General features: G+C 35.7%; 1 protein-coding gene across 3 annotated transcripts in view; it reads left to right on the forward strand.

The window, feature by feature from the left end:
- The window catches only part of DMD (dystrophin), a 1,141,085-nt gene that overhangs the window by 263,979 nt on the left and 858,003 nt on the right, over nt 1-19,103 (forward strand). For all 3 annotated transcript variants that reach the window (XM_058829412.1, XM_058829411.1, XM_058829410.1), the window contains exon 2: nt 14,622-14,683. In XM_058829412.1, coding sequence (XP_058685395.1) covers nt 14,622-14,683 — 62 coding nt within the window. The remainder of the gene's footprint in view (nt 1-14,621; nt 14,684-19,103) is intronic.

The following is a 19,103-nucleotide window of genomic DNA, read 5'->3' on the forward strand; positions in this document are numbered from 1 at the left end:
TTAAATGCTCACCTTAAATCAAATGCATTTAAATAAATCAACAACCAAAAGGAAGATGATTTAACTGTTGCTGTTTCTGAGACTACAACATTTTTCAATTTTTTAAATATATAAATCCTGATGATGACCTGCCTTATTGGCTGGTTGTATGTTGCATATTTTATGTGAAGTTTATGTTGTACAAGCCAAAGATGACAGCGAAAAATATTCAAAAAATAAAGCAAAGAGCGTGCATTTCTCTGACTAGTGTCCGTATAGTATAATTACAGCTCTCTTACAGTGTGCATGCACTTCTGTAGAGACATTGTACTATTTCCATTTAGTAATTTTTTTTTACTGTGTAAATACTTGCTTCTTCTTGGAGATAACTGAAGACACGTTATAGCCAGTTTTAAAATTTTGTCTTAATATTGCTTCTTTATCTTGCTTCTTTTCCTTTCTCACTGAGTAGTTCTTTCAATATATTTGCTGTTAGCACTGAAAATTGTTTTCTCATGACCACACCTAGCTTCACAGTGATATAGGAAATGTTAATTAAACTCTCTCTCTGTTTAAGTTTGTAGTCAGGCTGACTTTGCTTATTCAAAAAATTCGCTGTCAAATCAGTCTCTGTTCTGGGTAGTTTCTTACCATGTGTAAAACGTAGCAGAGGGCAAATATCTGCATTATAGTCTATTAAATACTATCTGCATGCCTGATTATATGCACAAATAGAGTTTAGACGCTATCTTAAGCTTTCTTCATGTCCTTGAGTGTTGCATTTGACTACAGCTGGAATAGAAATAATTTAGAAAGAATGATTTTTCTTTTATGCATAGTGATCTCCTTAACTGTTAAACAATTTAATATGGAGAATTTTGTATTTCCAAAGTTATTTTCTATTCAAGACCTAATTGTCAATAGAGGAAATATGTCAAAGACCTGAAATTCATTCAATTTCGTTATTACTGGTAAAGCAAAATAGAAGCATGGAAAATTTTAAGAGTTCCATTTACATTGCTTGAAATGTCACAGTCATGCCAATTTGACCTTTGTAAGTTGTTTTGCATTAATTGTAAATCATTTCCATGTTACTTTTATTACTGTAGCTGCCTGCTGCATGATTTTCAAGTTCTTTCATTATAAGAATGGCAGTATTTTTAATTTCCAAAAGTGGTATTTGTTTGCAGACCCTTTGGGTCCTGCTGTGATGTTAGGTGGAGCCTGAATGTCATAGAATCATTGTTTCTGACAGCTAATCAGATATCCAAATGATTTAACCTCTGTGTGTCATTGTCATCAAGCTGATGATGCTGATGAAGAATGCCTGACAATTAGCGATGTAGAAATACCAAAATAACATAGACACTATTTATGTGGTTGCTAAGTTAGTTGTTAGGGGTTGCAAATATTAGGGGAGTAGCCAACTATTTCGTCACTTCTCAAAATTCTTGGAAATAACTTTCTTTTTAGTTCTTGTGTTGGCCAAAGAATATTTGTTTTGTGAGCTGAGTAAAAGGAGCAGAATGTTGGAGTCATTCCGGTTTTCGTGATCCTGACGCTCATGGAATTAACCTAAAGATCCATTGCACAGTAGATGGTAAATGCCAGCATGAATTCACACAATATTCTAAGTTGGAAGGGGCCCACAAGGATGACTGAGTCCAGCTCTTAAGGAAATGCTCCACGCAGAGACTGAACCCACAATGTTGGGTGTTAGCACCATGCTCTGACCAGCTGAGCTCATCTCAGAGTCTGCATATCAGTAATTAGTTGTTACTGAAGCTAAACTCTGCCTGAGGATACTTGTGCTCAGATCCATCTGAATACCTTCCCACCATTAATCTTTATAAATCCCCTTTTATCCTTTTACACCTTAGTCCCAAGGATTTTATATGCTCAGGAATTCTACAGTCTAATTGTGAACCATAGAGTGAGCAGGTAATCAGATTCAAATTTTGGAGTGTGAAAACATTAAAGAAGCTAAGGGGTGTGCAAAGATGTATTATTAATAAATTAGAGGAGGAGTATGAATAAAATAGGAATTATACCTGACTTAAGCAGGGAAAGAGGGTGTATGTGCTCTATTGTGTTCACATTGAACTGTTTTGTATAGTGCTATCTGAACTTCCTGAGAATTAATGGGTATAACATTTTTTTGATTAATTCTAAACCATCATGCTCTAATTTCAGTGAATTTCCCTTGGTTCATGTACAGGTTTTTAGTAGCTGTCAAAGCCACAGTGAAATAGTTTCAGCTTTGTTGGGTGATATTTTATCAGTAATCTTTATAGCTGAATCCTCATTTCTTTCCTTTCCAATAAGTTATCCACATTTTTTAAAATTCATTTTAACGTGTATTTCCTTCCTCTCCTCCCTCTGCTGCCTTATGAGTTTTCTACGCTGAATATTTTCAGTTGATCTTTTGTGCATCTTCCAAGATAGAAGCCCATACTGAAATTCCAATATCTACTCACTTTGTTTCTCTATTAGGATGAATGTGATCAAAATATCTATGCAGATTGATTAAGGTGCCTCTAAAAGGCATTAGGCTACAAAGAGAATTACTCTTCTTTACTGTTGCAAAAACATTGGAATAGAACGGAATAGAATGACAGTATGTTTCTTCAGTGTAGTTTATGGTCTTGTGAAATGTCACACTTGCCTTGAGTTGTCTAGACTGGAAAAGAACAGCTGTAAAAAGAATGACAAAGAGATGTTTTTCTTCTTTTTCTGTACTGAATCTATATTAAGGAAACACAGCTCCTCTCAGTACAGCTGATGAGTTGGCACTGAGCTGAAATAAAAATCGATGTTTATAATAGGTAACTGTCCTAGCATCAATACTAATATTTCTTAATCTTCACTTAATGTTATAGATATGAAATCCTTCATTGCAAGCAGTTCTGAATGATGTATGCAATGAAAAAAAACACTGATCAATGCACAGAATACATACAGGCAGCAAATATATTAGTTATCTAAAAATGTTCATGTCTGGTACAGCCAGAAAACCTTACTTTAAGCTGGGAGAGCATTAAATCTGCCAGGATTTAAGTACAGTTTGTTATTGCAAATATTCTTGTAACTTGCTCAGACAATGCCCACTTAATGAGAAGATTAACAGTACTCATATTAAATCTAATTTGAATAAATATTTCACTAGTGTTTTAAATATTCTGAAGTGGAGTAAGAATTTCAGGGACATGTTACAAAATGTAATGATGTTATCATTCTAAAAATTGCTCCTCCTTTTATTTTTCCCCCTACCCCAGAATGGGAAAAGTACCTCAAAATATGGATAAGGGAATTATGTATATCCTTTTGCTTCCTTGCTATCTTAGTGTCCCTGTCCATTTTATTTTTACCAATTCTTTCTACTCCCCTCATAAGATAAATTTACGATGTTGAGCTTTGTCTCCATGTGTGGATGAAAAATGTGTTCAGCCCCAAACTGAATATTCAGTTTTAACAAATGCCAGTGTATTAATGTCAGACAGAAGAATTTTGGATAGGATTTCTACCTATTTTCAGTTAGTTCTGTAGACAACTTAAAAATAATCTGAGAACCTTATGCAGAGTTGTAAATATATGTTTAACAGCACATAGCAAAGTGTGTTGTTTTAGTGTTACTGTAGATAATAAAATGCTCATAAGCAGGACCTGTGCCTGTCTGCTTGAGAAGAAACCCATCCTGTACTTCCTCTGTGTGTCACAGGCTGCCCCCTCCCAGTTTGCTACTGGAGAGACAAAGGCTGGACCAGAAGCCAATGGTGTTGTGTAATTTGATAGACAAGGGTGGTACCTCCCCTTTAATGTTTCTCTTGTCTTCAGCAATGTGATTTCTACAGCTTATAATGCCTGTTCTCTATAATGATAACTTTCCCCCACTGGTTTCTGGGTAAAAAACACAATTTGAACTATTGGTGGCTCTGAGCACGAGGCTGAGTTCTAACTTTAATATGTTTTGTCTTAAAAATTCTAAAAATGCATATTCTTTGTAACAGTTGTCATGTTTGTGGTGAAGTCTAAAACTCATTTCTATTCTGCTCTCATTTTTCACCATCTAAGAGGCAAAAGAGACAAACACCTCCCGCATTCTTCCAATTTGAATGTTTTTTCTTTGTGTGAGAACTGAACAGTCTCTTCCCAACTAAAGCTGTTAAATGAAAAATAGCAGCCTCAGAAAGAAACTGAAGGAAGAACAGTCTGCAGTAAATCAGTAAATGTTGTGGCTGTTTGCAAGGTGTTGCTTATGAGCTGTCTAGAAATTAAGTTTCTTTCTTTTACTTTCCAGGAATGTTTGACAATATAGGGTGGAGGGAATACACATCTGACATTCTTTGTAATCCAGGTTTTCTGTGAAGTGCTGGTATTTAGACTTCTATCTAATTTTTATTAGCCTTCACCTGTACAGTTGGAGTTTTTCCAACTATGGGGTAGTAATGGCCAATCATGTTCAGTATGCCAAACACTCAGATCCTAAGATGTGAATTTCTCAAAATTTAAGATTTTTCAGTCAATTGTACAATTGAACCACTACAAACAGAACAAAGTAGCTGTGAAATAGGAAAGATTATAGAGGAATTCAATTCTATTCTATTGGCTTCCCCCCCACAGAATTATCACTGTCAGCAAGGGCTTTCCACTTTGTAATTTCTACCTTTGGAAAGTGGAGAATGCATGGGAGTGGCGAGAAGATGCCAAGAGACCTGACAACATGAAATCTGCAATAGTTCTTTCTGAATTAAAGAAATCACAACTACAGTTTAAATACATTCATCCTTATTTTGTCTACTTCACATGAGGTGAAACAGGAGTGGAAAACACAGTTCACTTACCTTTAATTTACACAGCTGTTCTTAGAGGCATGTTTTCTTTTCTTTCAAAGTTTCTCAAATGTTGTATAATAAGATGAATTCTAGCTGTGGACCAGTTGATGTCAGCTTTATAATGACAGTATCTTCACCCTAAGAATGGGGTGGGGGGTGTATTGTAAACAATTGCATATTAACACCTTGGTCTCATTAACTGCAAACTTACACATTCTCTGATGTCCCAGTGGCAGCTCCTTCTAATTAACTCAGACACTAATTGGGTCAGATGAAATAAAGTAGACAGCAGTCAGTCAAGCAGACTAGAACAGCCTGTTCTCTAATCTCTTTTGACAGAGGAACAAAAAAAGAACTTGAAATATTAGAGAATAGTGCTAGCTAAGACAGTGTACTTAGCCTGGTTGTTTGCAATGAATATTTTAATACAAACTGTAACAAATGTTGGTCCTTCACATATGGTTAACCCATCCTCCTCTGTGTTCTGCACATGTGTGATACGAATTTTGAGAGTCTGTGACCATGTAAAGCATTTGCCTGATTTTTTTTTTTTTTTTTCCATAGGAGAAAATCAGGAAACCTGAGATAATATACATAAAAATCAAAGTGGTTCAAAGCTTTGCAGCTATGCATCACTAGGTGGCATTTGCTGAAAACAGAACAGCAATTTCATTTTCACTCAGAAGGTTGTGTGAAACACTAGATACTAATGTCATGTTTTAGACTCTGATTGCCTGTTTTAAGTCCTGATGCTTCTTTCAGCTTCATTTGTTATTAGTTGAAAATCTATAATACAGAAAGTTTGTGGGCTTCTATTTCCTATTTTTGATGTGTTCTGCTCTGGCTAGATCATGAATTAATGTTACTGTCCTTAGTCTCCTATCCTCTACTGCTCATATCTGAACAAAAATAGGAACCTAGATGGTAAAAATCTCCAGCTAAGGAAGGACATAGTCTAACAGTCAGCATTTATTTGTTGTTTTCTGGACAAAACAAAAATAACTGTGTAGTTTTCATAAAGGTTATAAATATGAAAATTGTGGGGAATTTTATCTAGTTACATAACCTTGGCATTTTTATTTCTAGTAATTAATCTCTGTTCTAGTAATACTTCCCATGTAGTGCCTCTGTCACAGCTTACTCTGAGATGGCCCCTGCTGATCAGCTAAATGCTGACCTCTATTCCAAGGTTTAAAAATCATAAACAAAAAACCCAAGAACCAACAAAGCCCTCTGACAAGCCAGCTTCATTTATCCAGACAAGCCAACTTCAGTGTTGGCCACAGCTCCTTTATTACGGTTTTCTGCCTCCCAATGCATGGAACTCTTCTGGTGAACACCATAAAGCTTGAGCTGTTTAAAGTTTTTTTTACAACAAGTTTCTTATTTTAGGGGATTTTTTTGTTGGTTGGTACTTTTGGGGTTTATTTTTGTGATTTTGCTGAAATACAGGAGCTGCCAGTGGTGCTCATTTCTGGTCTGTAACTTTTCCCAGTGGTGACAGGGACATTTGTAGCGCTGGGTTCTCTTGGAGCTGGCTGGTTAAGCTGTGGCCGAGGTGAGAGCGCTCGCTTTCACTTTGAGTTAGCTTCAGCAATTCTCAGATCCTTGGTGCAGAGGAGTAACAATGCTTATTACAGCTTGTCACTGAGGGTGCAGTGCACACAAACCAATTTTATTAGTGTCTAACCGAGGAGGATTTTCTGCTGCTCGCTGTTCAATAGGGCTGGCAGAGGGATGTGGCTGCCAACCATCCTGTCCATCTGTCCTAATGCCTCTGTCCTTCCTGTGCAGTGTGGGAATAGCCTGAGCTGAGAGGGGAGAAAAAGGGTGATACTGATTCTCTCTGTCTTCAGTTAATAATTCCCATTTTCTCTGGGAAAGAATAAAAATAGGTTAAAAAGTAAGAAACTCTGAAACCAGAGTTAGTACAGTCAAGATGTATTTAATCTGTGTACCAGGTCTAGTCACTTTTTCAAAGAAGTTATGTTGGTTTTTTTTTTCTAAAATGTCAGTCAGGTTCTCTTGTTCCAGTCAGCCCAACAAGCAGCAAGGGGGCTGAGCAGCAAACATTGCCTCCTTACACCAAGCACATTGTGATTTCTGCTAATCAACCTTGCAAGTTCTTAGTTCTTTTTGTAAGATGAAAGGATCAAAATATCTCTCAGCAGCTGTGGTAAAAATTGCAGGTTTGGGCTGTGGAATTGCAATAGATTTTATATATAGCAATAATAATAGTAGTAGTAAATCTCTGTGGCAAAAAGTGTTTCTGTTACTTTTATATAAGATCACATGACGTATTAGCAGCATTTAACTTGTGCTTCCCTAATCTGTAAAGAAGAAAAAAATGTCCTGTTCAAATGAATGCATCAAGAAATATTAAGTATTTTCCCATATATACTCATTTGACAAGATGAAGTTAGAATTGACCAACTCCTCCTTTTCTTTCACATTTTGGTAATACCAATATCCTTTGCCGTGAATTTAGTCCATTTTGTAGCACTAAGAAGTTTTATCCTGTAAGTGAATTTTGTCACTTTCAAAAATAGCAATAATAACAAAAACCGCAAAAAACACCAAAAAACTCCAAAGCCAAACAAAAAACTGACAAACAAAAGAAAGAAACCGAAAAGCCAAAAAGCTTTTAATTTGGCATTGGTATATTTCTGAGGTACTTGGGTGTACTGGCAACATGATTCCATTGGTGTCTGACTGCAAAGAAGTTGATAATACAATTAAATCAAACAATATTCTGCAACTTCCAGAAAGTGGCAGTGATTGCAGCTGGTACAGCCCTTTTAACTGGCATGGAGCTTTAAGTGAAGATAAATATATTACCTCATTTAAAGGCATATATACAGTATTCAGAAAATACTGTCATAACAATGGTAAGATGCTAAAACGGGGTGGGCTTCTATTGAAATGTTTACAAGGATTCTTTTCATTTGTGTGTATATATATATATATATATATATGACTTTGAAAAATAGATTAAAAAGGGGATAATACTTATACACAGGTGAATATCCAAATGAGTAATTACATATTCCCATGTAAAAATAAGGCATAAACTGAACTCTTTTTGAAGCACCAGCTTCTCAGGTAGAGATAGGTTAGTTCTTTAAGTTTGAGCAGTTATTTATCTTGTGCAGAGAAGTCTGATGTATTAAGGCACTTGGGCTTTTTAGGTTGCATTTTACTAGTGATTTCCCTTTGGGAAAAATTTACTGGATCTGAAGTAATTGCTGGTTAGAACATAATAAAAAACCCCAAGAGACAAAGCCAGTTAAGGTTGTGTTTGCAAAGCTGTTAATAACTAGAACAGGGTATTTTTGGTAGAGTGTAGTTCAAAACCCTTATGAGTCCTTATCCTTGAAAGAGTAAGGCAGGGGTGGGTCACCAGCGCTTGAGGCAGGTGTCCTGACACTCAAGTGTTGTCTTCCAGGTCCTCAGATCAAATCCATGGACATGGAGAAGTAGGATCAGTTCCCAAAGTGTATTTGTCTGTGGTGGACCAGAGGAGGGCTAGGTCAACAGCTGGGAATACAATTACCAGTGTATGAGCTGGAGCTGAACACCCCATGTTCTGTATACTTAAAATGTTCTGGAAATGGGAGCTGACATTCTGTTGCTTTTCTTTTTAAATTTCATTGGCATTGCGATCCTGCTTTTGTCTTGGGAGTTCCATATGCTACAATTTATTTAGGGAAAAGGGTTGAGAAATGGTGAAGGGGCAGAAGGGCAGGGGGGCAGTTAACAAACAAGAACAAATTACATGAATTTGTTCAAACATAGATCTTTGTGTACATTTCACAGCTGCTTGTTATTGTTTTAGGACTCGTATGTAGCTTGTTTGCATTATTCTGGTACTTCTGGGTGCTAGTCAAATCTTTTTGACTAAGCTGCACATGCTTTGATAGTTCTTTTGTTAAAATTCACTGCTTCCCTGCATATGATCTTCTAGCTACCAGATATCCTTTTTGTTTTCCAGAAAGGAAGTGTTTATCTCTGCTTTTTCACATTCCTTCTTTTCCTTATGTCTTTTCCCCATTTTTTTTCCCCCAAGCCAGGGTAAAGGTGTTTACCTCCCTTTCTGTCATCCTTTCACCCCTTTCTCATTTTTCTCTTTCTTTTCTTGTTCTTTTTGTTGTCATTGTTGTTTATGCTTTCTTTCCTTTTTTTATCTTTCCTTTTGTTCCAAGTTGGCAGGTTGAAATGTTCTCTGTCCTTTGTGCTGCTCCTGCTCCTTTTTTGCACATGGCATCCATACTGGTCCTCAAAAGCAATCAATATGTTTTTCTCTAAATAGCTAATTAAAGTTATATTCAAAGAGTGACACCTTATATAACCACATGAAGTGTCTTAAAGAATTAAAAAAAAAAAAATAGAAATAGTTTCCATAAAACATTTATAATGAGAGAACAATTGCAACATAATGAAATGAGAAAAAACAAAACAAGGTTTTCTCAGCTTGATATTCAGTCTAGGCAAGGTAGTTCAGTAGTTCAGTCTGCTACACCAATCTGTCAGTAGAAATCCTGTAGGATGGGTCTTATCAATATCCTCTTTTTTGTCCTCTGATCAGTAAATGCATCCCTCTCCCTGAGTTCCTCTATTTCAAGGAAACAGGGAAACATAGTCTTTTTTCTTAGGAATACACTTGTTCATTTCCTAAATTTACCTTAGATCTTACCACACCTTTCTCAGAAAATTTTAGTATTCTATTTTTCAAGGTGTTTAGCTGTACTTTTTTATTTTTTTCTTTAAATTTATATTAATGAGGGCTTTCAGTGTTCCATTTCTGCTGAGCATTTGAATAGGTTCATCAGTGTTTTGAAAAGCCTGGGATGGTCTGATTATGGTGATTTGACTCTGGTTCCACAGTAAAGTCTCAAAAAGGTAACACAGGGAACAGGGAGTTTTAACAATATTCAGATTAAGTCAACACACTGCTCATCAGTATATTTATAGAAGATGGACAAAGAATTGCATGTTCTGTATTGCCTTACTTGAGCAATAGACTTGAGTTCCTTGTCTGTCTGTCAAAGCAGACTATTGTATTTCCTGTCAGCTTGTGAATGTCTTGGGTGACCTCAATGACTAAAAATCAAAGCTAGTCCACTCGAATATCATTCAGTCATTGTATTGCATTGATTTCTTCTTCCCCCCTCCGAAAAGAAAGAATGGGAAGGGAAAATTTCTCAGCAGCTGTAGTTACTGGCAGAGTATTGCAACAATGTTCTGAAAATCTCTAAGAATAGTGAGTTGATGGAGCCAGAGTATCAATAATGTGACTATCTGTGGCCTCTTGTTCCTAGTGCTCCCACCATTGCTGGTGCTCACTCCCACTCACTGAAGAAAATCCTGACCTTTCCACAATCTGCATTGTTTGGCTGCTAGAAAATCAAATAGTAATTTCGATGGTTTTATTCTCTGAAGTGCAGTGTTCCAATGAACCTGCAGTTGCCATGAATGAGGGAATTGACACATGCCTTAAAACCATTGTTTCAAAGTTTTCACGAGTATATGGGAATTCTTTTCTTTCTTTTCTTTCTGTGTTGGTTTTTTTTTTTTTTTTTTTTTCCCTCTTTTCTTGCTTATAGGTTCTGGTAGACAAAACATAACTATTCCATTATTGTTTACCTACCTCAAGGCTACACTGGGTAACAGAAAAAGATATCTCTTTCTTCCCTCTTTGTGTTCCCACACCTGTGAATGACTTCCTTGCGGAAGGGGTTTTGTTGAATACCTTTAATTTTAGAGATTGGGGTGTACTTACTCTAAAGAAGAATTTTCTAAACCACTTGCATTGGAAAATATGACCCAGATCTGTGGAAGGCAGTCTTCATGTGGCAGTAAGAAGAGACACTGTGGAGTCTCCATCCCTGGTGATAATAAAAAACCACACTCCACAGGGTTTTGTAAAATCTTCTCTAGGTGGCCCTGCTTGGTTGAGGCAGCTGGGACAGGTGATGTCCAGAGGTGCCTTACAGCCTCAGCCATTCTGTGAGTTAGTGAAAGAAATTTATTCAGATGTGTCAAGAGTTGAGAGGTCAAAGATCCTCTAGGAAAAAAGGGAAGGATGCACCAAAGTGTGCAGATTTCCTTCTTCCTAATATGTGTTTTATGTGGGAAAGTGGCTTTTATGATATAAATGGAATGATGTAGTGACATACATAGTGTATGTTTCTGAACCTTGGTTCATTTTCCAATCTGCTTGATATTTGTCAGCTTAAATTGATTAAAAATTAGTATTTTTAGTCATTTGTTAACACTGCTGTATGCTTTCAGAATAGTATCTAGAGTATACCAGTGTTTAATTTTTTTTTTTTCCTACTTCCATTTTTTAGTTAATATATTTGGTGGTATTTGAGGGGGTAGGGTGGTGTGGAAAAATCAGGGTAGTAAAAGGTGTAGTTTACTAAGAGATGACAACATAATGTTGGAGATTTTCTTGTAGAAAACAGATGGGAATTGCATTGGAGTGGTAGGTTGTAAAAATGAGCTGTTAAGTATCTAGGAAAGTTGTTTGGTGACCACTTGCCATTATTAATAGCATCTTTGCCCTGTTGAATCATGGTTACTCCTAAGCATCCTTCAGTGTGCCACTTGTCTCTATTAGCCTTGCTGCCTGATTAAGTGTCAGAACTGTCCTTTGTCAGATGATTAGCTTCATTAATACTGCACTTTCTCTCTGGGTCATAATTTATTATGAGGCCCAACCTGGAATAAAATTTCAGAAGTCAAATGTGCAGTTAACTAATCTGAGAGGTTTGCATTTACAGCTGCAAAGCTGGATGCTCATCAGAACACATTTGTGAATGTGTCGTAGTTAAAACAAGGTCTGTTCAGTGGTACTAGAGGTTGTAGAGCACAAAAATCAGGTAAATCTTACTGCCCAATATCTCTTTTTTTTCTGGAAGGCTTTTTGTAGACCTCAGAGCATTCATTTTCTGAGCTGATAACCTACAGAAAATGAGGTTAAGCCTGTTCCACTCAATGTTCATCAATTTGAGAAAAACCATTTTTGCTGAGGGAAGGGATCCCTTTGTTATTGCAATAAAGGAATTCAGGATCCATGCAGTGTTTAAATCTAAGCTGAAGAAAGACAGTACACTATTCTGCAATTCTTTCAGCTTGAAAGAAAGGAAATAAACATACCATATTGCTCTTGAACAGGTGGAGGAATTACCTGCCTGGCCATTTGATTATTCTTATCTCACACTAAAAGCACCTGCAAGGTTATTCACTGGCTCACTGCTGAAGGATCTCTTATAAACACAGCATTATGAAAGTGGCAGAGGAGTGTTCTTGGCATGTTTCTGCAGCACCTAGATAAATGTCATTCAGCTTCCACATCTAGCATTCAATCCATAAATCTGGGCTAAGAGAACATCTCTTTGTAAAATATCGTGTTTACAATGGGGAAATCATGCCATGAATAACCAAAAGATTGATTCATTTTTAGGTTAGGAGGCTGTCACTAACAAATTGTTGTGGTATAAACTTGTCAGAGCAAGCACCTAGAGATAAAAGTGCTTGCAATGATCTCTTTATAGAAATAACAGCAGTAGAATAGGTTTGTGTTTACAAAGTAGTCCAGCATTGCCTGGATTTTGAGTAAGTTTCAAGCATTGAAATTGTGAGGTTGACTCTCATTTTTCTCAGGAGACCTGTTTTTTATTAGCACAGTGGACATGAATTAATTGGTGACTAGCAGTTAAACTTGCATATATCTTTGTGGGAAAAAACAAACAAACAAAAAACAAAAGCAAACAACCCACTCTGTTACTAAATATGCTAGTACAGCTGCCTGGGGTGGAAAAGAAGTTTGAACAGTTTAAAGAGACATTTTTGTCTCTTTCTTTTCCCCTGCTAAATATCACGTAATATTGTTTGAACAGTTTGAAAAAGGTGATTTTATTTCTTTTTCCTTTCCCTTGCTAAATGCCACATTATTCTTTGAACCCATTTGCATTTGGCAGTTTTAGCAGAGATGATTAAACAGAAGCAGCTATTTATGTGTAATATTTTATATGAAGTTGCTGAAGAAGTTTGTAATATAACATCAGATTGGATATTTATCTTCTACCAACAAAATGTATCTTCTCTCATCTTCTGTGTACCGCAAGTGGCTGGAATGAAACAAAACTCATATAATAAAAAACTTACTGTCAATACAGAGGGAAGTGTTGCTTGTGGGGAAAAATAACATTTTTAACAGCTTTAGCATCATGTATTACCAAAAGCATGCATCTCCTTCACATGCTGTTGCTTTTAGATGAGTTTCTTAACCATTCAGGTATTACTTTCAGCCAAAGGGTGAAGCTGACAGCGTTAATTGGGATAAATAGCAATAGAATCCAGGAAGTTTATTGTAGCAAATACTCATATATATATATATTAGTGGCAGAGTTCATATAATGCATGTCTTCTATGGCAAATTTCCAGTTGTACTATTGTGTTGTCATTTTGTTTTGGCTCAAGATCAACTATACTGAGTTAGAGTTTGCTCCTTCAATTATGCAGTACATCTTTATGTTGCAATACTAACTTTGCAAGCTAGTATTTTTCGGAGCGTATTATATCTTTGAAACTGGAAAACATTCTGGTGGGAAAGGTGTTTAAAGTGATATTGAGTTAAGGTTTTAAGAACAAAAGAAACATTTGTATCAAAAAGATTTGTCTTGTCTTGGATCCTTGGACAGATGGAGGGAGGGAAAGCAAAGTACATTAATAATGCCATGCATTTCTCTTCTAGCTTGTCTATACCTGCCTTTCAAATTTAGCTGAATCCATTGATATTATTAATTGCTGGACACTTCAGAAGGGAATTTAATATCCCTGTATATTTAAGAAGTGTAGAGAATTTTACTGCAAACCAAAAGGCTGTACTGAGTGAACTTTATTTTAGTACAAGCATTCTGCACCCTTTTCCATGTATGCCCTTCAGTTCTAGTTAGGGTTGATTTTATTTTGCCAAGCAAAGAAATCTGTCCTTTATACTTCAGGAATGATGCTTAATCGATCTTTTTGAGTAAATGCTTACAAAATTCTAGCTTGAAAAAATATTTCTCTTTCAACCTATATAAAATACAGCAGAATTGTACTTTTTTTTTGTCCAGTTCCATTCAGTATCAGGACTGTACTTATAACTTAGATACAGAAATTAAGGCCAAAGATAAATCATCTCCCTCTACAAAGATTTCATAATAAAAAATTTAAAAATAATTTCATGTATAGCTGAAGAAATCTGTGTGTGGATTTGGTTTTTCTTCTTTTTCCTGGAGGAAAAATAAGTAACAATTTGTGACAGGTAAAAAAGTTAAAAAAGGTAAAAGGTACATCAGGGGCTGCCAGTGGAGAACTATAGTTGAGGTCCAGAAAGTTTCACTTTCTCAAGCAATTTGAGGAGGTGTATATAATGTTATTGCAAGTACTTTTCTACTGTAGAAGAGTTTCCTGATGCCAAAACCATCAGATGACATGATTGGGTTTTTTTTTACCTATAGGAAGTTAAAAATTAGAATGGGGTGTTTCTGATCCTACTGCAACACGTTCTCTTTCAGAAGAAAAGAAACCACAGGATAGGTCAGTTGAACGAGGGATGTGGACCACGGCTATGAAGAGAACCTGTAGACCTTCAAAATGTGTTGATGCAGTTGTCAAAAAATAGATCCAAACAAATTTCCTCCCTGTCTTTGAAGTATTATTAGTAGTTTACAATGAACCAAAACTGAAACATTAATCAATAATATTGCATTATTTGGATGAATAATTCTAATGAAGTGCTTTTCTTTTCTCTGACAGATGAACGGGAAGATGTTCAAAAGAAAACTTTCACAAAATGGATAAATGCACAGTTTGCTAAGGTAATTTATTTATTTATTTATTGACCATAATATCTTTTTATATGTTAAAAATAAATAAATAAAAGAAACCTGATATTCCTACACTGAGGCTTAGTTTTGAAGATAAGTTACAAGTCTCAGATATTGCTGAAGGCAGTTGACTGGTTTATTAGAAAAAAGTGTTCAAGCTTTATTTCTTTGATTTCAGCAGTAATAGAAATGTAGGAAGCTGTCCTTCTCTTAAAATGTTCTCTGCCTCAATTAACTTTGCCTTTTCTCAAACTAATGGTGCATCTGTATTACTCTTTGTTGGATTTCTTTGTTATGTTTCTAATGTACGAAGGCATTTCCTCTATTAGACTTGTCCTTTCTTGTTTCTAATTGCAATTGCATTTTTTAATAAAACTGGATGAATTGGGGAAGAGCAAGGTCAGAGAGAAGAGGTGTGATCCAGTTAACAAATTATGAAAGAAAATTATAATATGTTTTGAAATAGTTATTTTGAAGAACGGTAGATCATAAATGGAGTGAGGAAAAATAAGACCAAATAACTAATTTATTTAAAGCATGCCCTTCTGGCAACATATAATGATTTTATCTTTAATACTCATGAAAAATTCTGCTTGAGCTATTAATTTGCTGAAACTCTTTTTTTGTTTGTTTTTTTTGGTTTTTTTTTTTTGGGTTTTTTTTTAATTCCTGGAGGATGACTCAGATTTATTTGCCAGTAATAATTAAATCAGTCTCATCATTTGTCATTTTACCAGGCAATAGGCAGCAATGATAGAGTAGCTGTGATACATCTTTTGTTTAGTCTGGATTTTTATTGTGTTCCATCTGATTCTACCCATTAAAAAAGGGGACTAAGATAATCTGAATAGAACCACCATCATGTTGAAAAACATGCTCAGCACTGGTATAGGCCATCAGGGAGTCCCACAGGGCTTTTCCATGGTCTGGAACATTTTCTAGTACTGACTCAAGTGATTTAGCACACATTTGTGCTCAGCATCTTTACAGCAGAGATGTCCAGCAGTTTGGAGTGGATCAGGATGAAATACTGTCCTGAAGAATGATGAATTACAAGACAGCTGTGAAGTATTTGTTTAGGACAGCAGTAAAACATATGCATACAGAATAAGTGGGCTGGCAATAATGAAGCAAAGGAAATCTCTGGGTACTGTGTTGAATCACAAACAAAATGAATCCTCAACATGGTAGTATTGCAGAAAAAAGGCAACTTTAATGTGGTTCTGATAATGGAAGTGCTTCACACAGGGTGAAAGATGTAATTATTTTCTTTTCCTTGGCAATACTGAGATTTTAGCTTGAGTAATTTGTAATCTTGATTTTCCATGTATGAATAAGTAGCCACAGCAATAATCATCTGATACAGCCTAATTTGAAATGTATCACCAGTTAGGCCTTCTTATGGTCACAGGAGTAGTTGTGGAAAATGAAGAGTAACTGTTTTGCTTCTATAGCTAAGGAAAATGTAATGCTCCTAGAGCATTGTTTTCTCAGAAATGATTGTTTTATGGAATAGCAAAGCTGCAATTACTAAGGAAACTTGGACCAAGTTTGCAGAAGAATAACAAGCATTATGAAGGGTTTAGCAAATACCTATGAACACATGGTTTTAATGTTAGGTTTGACTCATTCATCTGAATGATCTAGAGGCCCTTCCTCCAATTCTAGTTCTATTTAGTGTAGCTTAATGGTGTCTTAGCTACTTTTTATTTGAATTTTATAACAGTAGTTTTAATTGCATGTGAAAATGCACTTGCAAACATATATTTCTAAAAGTAGTAATCTCCCTCTACTTCATTTGGGCTCTGAGAAAAACCTTCTAAACATTATGATTCAAGTTTTTATTTGCCTGAAGCATGACCTGGGGTTTTTTGGACAGGGTCTTCTTATTTCAGCTATCAAAAAACTATTGAGCTTTAAATCTTGAAGAAACTACTTTTTTTTTCTGGGTTTTAGGACAGAAATACAGGAGGACTTGCTGTATAGTGCCAGGACAGTGTTTCTCCCTCTTCTAACAGCTTGGAGAGGTGGTCTTCAATACATGCAAGTGTATTTCCATGTGAAATCTACAATTTGTCCCTCTTCTCCTGACTTGCTTGCAGTGGTTCAAATCCATTTCTGTTTCTAGATGTGAAATCGATTTCAGTTAGTAGGCTACTCCTTGTTAGTGATTTCTCATCATTGTTAGCTTTGTAGAAGTGCTGAATGAATTACTTTCATTGCAGAATTGTTTTTTATTCAATCCTATGCAGTTCTAGGGGTCCTGTCTTGAGTAGATTAGCCTACAGGGTTGGAATTAAGACAGAGAAATGTATTACATTAGTCATTTGTCTTGTGAAAAGTGAAATCCAGGTCACCAATTAACTGTAAAATATTTAGGTTTAAATGAAGTTTTGTTAGATAATTCTCATCAATCCACTACCTTCCATATAAAAAACAAAACCATTCTTATACAGTCAAAAAACCCCTTACTTTTTAATATTCTAAATCTTTATTTGTGTTGTGTGTATAGTGCATTTCTTCACAAAGAGTTACATTACTTTCCTAAAAATTAAGGTCTAGAGCACCTGTGTCTCAGGGCATTTATTCTCAGACTAAGATTTCAAAATACTCAGATTTGCAAGTTGTTTCAAATTACTTGTGATTTACATATAATACAATTACATACAAATAATGCTTTTAAATGTGAGAAGCTGTAAAGAACTGAAAAAATAATTTTCTAATTTATGTGCCACCAGCATAACTTGAGAACCCACATGTAATTTTTACCTGTGGGGGAAGAGAGTTGTCCTTCCTCTGGCCATGTCTACCGTGACATTTCAGCTGGCTCATGTGTAGCTGCTTCACTCAGATGCCTCGAGTTTATCAGTGAACTCTGATACCTCTTAGCTGCAGAGTTAAGTCCCTAACATGAAATCCATAACAAACTTTCAGCCACACAATCTTGACAGCTTTCTGTCTGAGACATGCAGAACCTAAAACCCCTGCAGTGTTACCTAGAAGTCTGTGAATAAGTATCTAGGAAAAGATAGAAGAAATGTCAGCAATATTTCAATTGCTGTGGGTGAGGCTGTGTCTCTCTTCAGGCTTTTTTTAGCAAGTTGATTAGGGTGCTCTAAATCAAAAAAGTGTGGAAAATAAATTTTGCAGGTCCCTCTTACAGTTGCTCAAAAGAGCAGGGCTCTCTCTAATTTTTACTTCTTTTGCTAGCCAGAAAATGGATTATGCAGAAAGTCTGTGCCTTGGGAATTACAGTATGTGACTCATCTATAAGAAAATCAAAGTTTCAGTAGGAAAGGCCAAAAGTCAGCTTTCAATTTTTGTGAGATAAAATAGTAAATTTAAAGTATAGGAGAAATGGGAGAAGGTAATCCAAGAGACCTCCCTTTTCCCTGTTGCAATCATAGACATGGGGTGTGACTTTCTTGAGTAGTAACTTCTTGGTTTACCATCCAAATGGCATCCAATAAACTGAAGCTTAAAGCAATTTTTAACATGTGGAATATGATGTCACTTTATTCAGAAAAAAGTTTGCTTTGACCTCAGATGAAGTTTATTTATAAAATAATGAAGCTCTGCAGGGTGTACATAATGATATTAAAGGAAAGTATTATAACCTACTTTTTAATAATAGAACTGTAATTAGAGCTCTCACTAGAAATATGTCTGGTCCTGAGTATGACAGGTTTTGCTCAGATACCAACTTTTAAAACTTGACATAGCTGACATCCTGAACTATGTGTTTTGGGAGAACACAAATCTCTCACAGCTCTGCAAGTGGAGCAGCTCTCAGCTGGGACATGGAAGCAGACACAACAATTACTTTAACAGTGCCTGCACCCATTATAAATGATTTTATTTTGCTTGGTTAAACATTTGGCCTCGTTCATTGCATAATTCAAAACAGAAAATGCTACTGAAGATAAAGATACTCTTGCATATAGGAAAGAGCTTGTATATGTCAATTCTATAAAGAAAACATTTAATTTCCAGCACAAAAAAAAAACCCCAAAAAGGCAAAAAATAAAAAAGCAACACCCAACCCTAAAAAAGAAAGAGTAAATTTCTTTGACTAAAGAAATAAGGACAATTTTTTTGTTCCCTTATTATAGTCAGAGTATCTCAAATTTATGACAATTTTATGTCAGCAGTGGAAGTATCTTTTGTTACTACAGAGGAGGACATGAGCTAATAATTGTAAACTTTGTCAGCTTGAATTTTAGGGTATGACCTTTTGTCCAGCTTGAAGTCAAAGCTTAACCTCTAAGTGGGTTTCATAAAAGAATGGTAGTTTGTGAAGGAGCTTTCAGTATTTTGATCCTGATATCAAATAACAGATGTTCATAAAATCACTTGCAAATTCAGAAGTTTCAATAGGTTTTCCATATTTCTGCTGCAAAAGAATAGAAAG

Source organism: Poecile atricapillus, chromosome 1 (assembly GCF_030490865.1).
Source record: "Poecile atricapillus isolate bPoeAtr1 chromosome 1, bPoeAtr1.hap1, whole genome shotgun sequence".
Lineage (NCBI taxonomy): Eukaryota > Metazoa > Chordata > Aves > Passeriformes > Paridae > Poecile > Poecile atricapillus.